The sequence below is a fragment of the Otolemur garnettii genome, unplaced genomic scaffold (genome assembly GCF_000181295.1).
Source record: "Otolemur garnettii isolate 467f Iridium unplaced genomic scaffold, OtoGar3 scaffold00173, whole genome shotgun sequence".
Classification (NCBI taxonomy): Eukaryota; Metazoa; Chordata; class Mammalia; order Primates; family Galagidae; genus Otolemur; species Otolemur garnettii.
In genome coordinates this window covers 2812267-2815934 of record NW_003852568.1, presented here as the reverse complement: position 1 = coordinate 2815934, position 3668 = coordinate 2812267, and the positions used below count along the sequence as shown (strand labels likewise).

The 3668-nt window shown below is 55.7% G+C and overlaps 1 protein-coding gene across 1 annotated transcript; it reads left to right on the top strand.

Moving 5' to 3' along the window:
* The first annotated feature begins 269 nt into the window (after positions 1–269).
* On the top strand, positions 270–2509 carry TEX51 (testis expressed 51). The gene is made up of 6 exons (XM_023519389.1): positions 270–414; positions 566–640; positions 879–968; positions 1300–1383; positions 2327–2395; positions 2466–2509. Exons 1-6 carry the CDS (start codon positions 270–272, stop codon positions 2507–2509), a joined length of 507 nt encoding a protein of 168 aa, XP_023375157.1.
* The last annotated feature ends 1159 nt before the right edge of the window (positions 2510–3668 follow it).

Here is a 3668-nt window from a genome sequence, read left to right as displayed (position 1 = left end):
ATTTTCCTACTTATGGAGCCAGTTACAGCGGTCTCTCTGACCCTCATGAGGAGCCAGCCCTCCTGCTGAGCATCAGTGACCCCACATTCAGAGGAGGCTCTAACTTGGCTCCAGCACCAAAGCCTGGGTTCACATCATGACACCACAGTTGTCACCTTGCTCTGCGGAATGTACTTTGTTCTGCCAAGAGAATGTGGTTCCCAGGGCAACAGGCAACAGCATGGAACTGCTAGGCAGGACAGTGGGGCACAGAGACAAAACCCCAGAAGATGCTGCCTCTCCTGCTCATCTGTCTCCTACCGGCCACCAATGGGAAGAACTGCCTCCGCTGCTGGCCAGAAATATCTGCCTTGGTAGACTATGACCTGCAGATTCTCTGGGGCACCCCAGGGCCCCCTGTAGAAGTCTCCCAAAGCATCCACTCCCTATTCCTGGAGGATAACGCTTTGTTCAAACTCTCATGTCTTGGTGAGGCACACCCAGGGACTAGGGATCGGGCTGACCCCTCCACCTGACCTGGGCTTTTACCCTTTTGACTTCCCCTCGGGCCGTATCTCATCCTCAGATCGTGACCACTTGGATCAAGAAATAGCCAAATTCTTCACTCAAGTACATAGAGCCATTAAAAGGTTACAGAATGGTGAGGAAGCCCGTAATGCCAGGGCTATGGGACTTGGGTTGCCAAAGGGCTGGGCCTCCAGGTCATTCCCAGAGGCCCATTTGGCCATGGGCTGGGGGCATCTCATGAAGGGTGGGAGAGACACATAGCCTTGTTCATGTCCGTGAGCTCTTTGGGATTTATATTTGGAAATATGGGTTTGAAAGCCCAACCTTGAGCAAGTTCTCTTTGAGCACTGCTCCCCTCTTGTTCCACCCAGATAAAACAGTACTTCTGGAAGAGATTCAGATACGCAAGGTGCTCTTTATGCAGAACCTGAACAAAATATCCGCAGGGCTGAAGGAGAAGGGTGAGGGGTGGGGCTGGCCCCTGCGCACTGCCCAGCCCTGCACCCCCTGCTGAGTGAGATCTAAGGCAAGCAGAGTCCAATCTGCAGTCACCAGCCTCCCCAGTGGCCCCACCCCTGCCCCCAGCCACCCTCCCCAGCTCCACCTCCTGCTCACACCTCCACTCCCATGGCCCCCCAGCTCTATCTGCCTCCCCAGCACCTCAGTTTCTCTACCTTCTCACCCTCCCGGACAGCCTGCAACAAGTCCTGTGGTGAGTGCACTCGGGATGGCCTGGGCAGGGGTGAGGGGTGCCTGGCCGGCCCCTCTAAGCCCTGCCCATCCCCTGCACAGACATACACTTCACACTGGAGGTGACCAACTGTGCCAACTGCAAGACTCACCCCCTCTCCTGCGGGGACCCCACTCTTTGCCTAGGTCAGTGGCCCCCACCCTGTCTGGCCTCCCCCCATCCACCTTCCACCCCAGGGGCCATTGTCCAAACTGAGCTTTTCTTGCTCTTCATCTTCATCTGGGTGAAGGTAGCACCTCCTGGCATGTCTTGATGTCCTCATGTCCAGCTTCAGAGCCTTAGAGCCTCTAGAACATCTCTCCCAGAGGCCCCTCAGGCCCTCAAAGTGGGCATGCCTAAAAACACCCCAAACCACCCTTATCCCCCAAATCCTGCTTTTCTTCCAGGGTCCATCTTGGCAAATGACCCTACTCAAGCCCTTAGCAAATGGCCCCACTCGTGCCCTTGGCCTCCTCAGCTGGGAATCTCCCTAAACCTTAGTAATGCAGTCACCAAATCTTGCTGCATAATTCCTAAGTGTGTTACCATGGCTGCATTCTAGCCTCTACCACTCAACTCTTACCTAATTTACAGCAGCATTTCCTAGCTAGTCTCCCTGCCCCTCTGGGCTACATCTCTGAACTCTTTCTCAGGGAACAAAGCTAGCTACCTGGGACACTTCCTATTTATAACCATCCGTGGAGGCTCCCAGCTTCCCCTAGATAAAGCCCACCCTCCTGGGCTGTGTGACTTTCTAGGCACACAAAGCTGCAGAAGCTGCAGGCTCCTGACCTTGAGCGTGTCCCTCTGCCTGGGATCGTTTTGCCCTTGACCGTTTGGACTATCCAAGTCCAGTCAGATCTCTCCCTGCTCAGCCCCACTCTCCTGGCCTCCACCGCCCCAACCCCCTGCTCCCCCGTAATTGCTATATCTTTCTGGGACCATGTTTCACTGGTCTCTAGATGTGCTCCATGCACAGAGAGGTGCTCAGTGTTTGCTAGCAAGTGGCTGAGTGAGAGACTAAAAGAAAAAAGGATGGTGCCCTCTCTCTGAGCCTAGACAGCCCTGTCTGTCCTCCAAACACCCCAGTCAGGACCCAGAGGCCCTACACATGGGCTGTGATCCTCTGCAGTGTTCTGCTCCTGGCCCTGGCTGGAGGCAGATTAGTGACTTGTCCCAGCCCCATATCCCCAGGGGCTGACCCATCTCCACCTGTTTCCTGACCCAGATGTTACTTTTTCTGACACAGGAAGAAGAAAGAAGCACCATTAAAGGTACCAAGAAGGGAAACCCCTACCCCAAGGGGGGAGTGCGCTGAGTGTACCCTGGAGGGAGCAGGAGCAGAGAAGGCCCCAATTCTGGCCTCCCAGGGTCTGGCATCGAAAGCAGAGTGGGATTGAGGGCCAGGACCCTCTGCAGGCCCATGTCAGGCCCTGAGTGCACAGATGTAGTGGGGCCATGTCCAAGGCACCGAGGTGGTTAATCTCAGACCCCTGTCCTTCCTCAGGGTGCCCTGTCCCCTGCTGCCATGTCCCCATCTGCCCTGCTCCCCTTTGCTGCCCTGCTCCCTCACTCACCTGGCTGCCTCTCCCTCCACTCCTAGCAGGAGGGAGAAGGACAGGGATGGGGACAGGGATGAGGGTGGAAACACCCTGCTGCTTCCCTTGGCAGACACAAGCCAGCCCACCTGTCTCCCAGAAATGAACCAAAGCTGCTGCCGCTGTCAAGAAGCTCATACCTCTCAGAGGCCTGGTAACTCCCCCACCCTGGATGCCCTCCATCCTGAGTCCTGGGGCTCGGAAGTTCTGAGCCCAGGAGACCACGCTCTCTTGTGGTTTCCACATACCCATACCTTTGTAAATAGTTTCTTCATTAAAATGTGTCCTTTTGTCCTAATTGTCTGTGACATCTGCTTCCTGTCAGGCACAGAGAGGAGGTCTCTCCCCAGTAACCCTGAGTGAACTGTCTCATCTGCTCACCCTCCCCAACTGGTAACCTACCATCCCCTCCCCAGAAACATCCTCTCACACTGCCATGGTCTGGAACTGGTGGTCTCACAGGTTCACATGGCCTCACCTGACCCCAACACTAGAGACAAGGACACGGTGGCCTGAGAGCTCAAAGAGTCCCACCCAGCCTTGGGCATGGAACTGAGGAGGAGAGAGGCCAGCTCAAGTTCAGGCAAGAGCAGAGACTAGCAGAAAGTAGAATGCAGTCCCATCCCCAGCAAGGCTACCAAGTCTTGGCCAATAGTTTCTCTGGGAATACCCAGGTCTGCTGCTGCTAACACACGGGGTCTCCTGGCCTGGCAGCTGGGAGAGACTGTGTCCTTGTCCTTCTCAGGATTCTGGAGCTTCTAAGTTCAATGGGACTGCTGCGTGCCCCCTCTCCTCTACCTGCACTGCTCCTCACAGCTCCTCACAGCTCTCTC

What these genes read in the sequence shown, in the direction of transcription:
- TEX51 (XM_023519389.1), top strand. Translation starts at nt 270, where the DNA reads ATGCTGCCTCTCCTGCTCATCTGTCTCCTACCGGCCACCAATGGGAAG. An exon ending in CCCTGTAGAAGTCTCCCAAA is followed by an intron (nt 415 to 565) that starts GCATCCACTCCC and finishes TCTCATCCTCAG; the next exon opens with ATCGTGACCACTTGGATCAA. An exon ending in CGCAGGGCTGAAGGAGAAGG is followed by an intron (nt 969 to 1,299) that starts GTGAGGGGTGGG and finishes TCCCCTGCACAG; the next exon opens with ACATACACTTCACACTGGAG.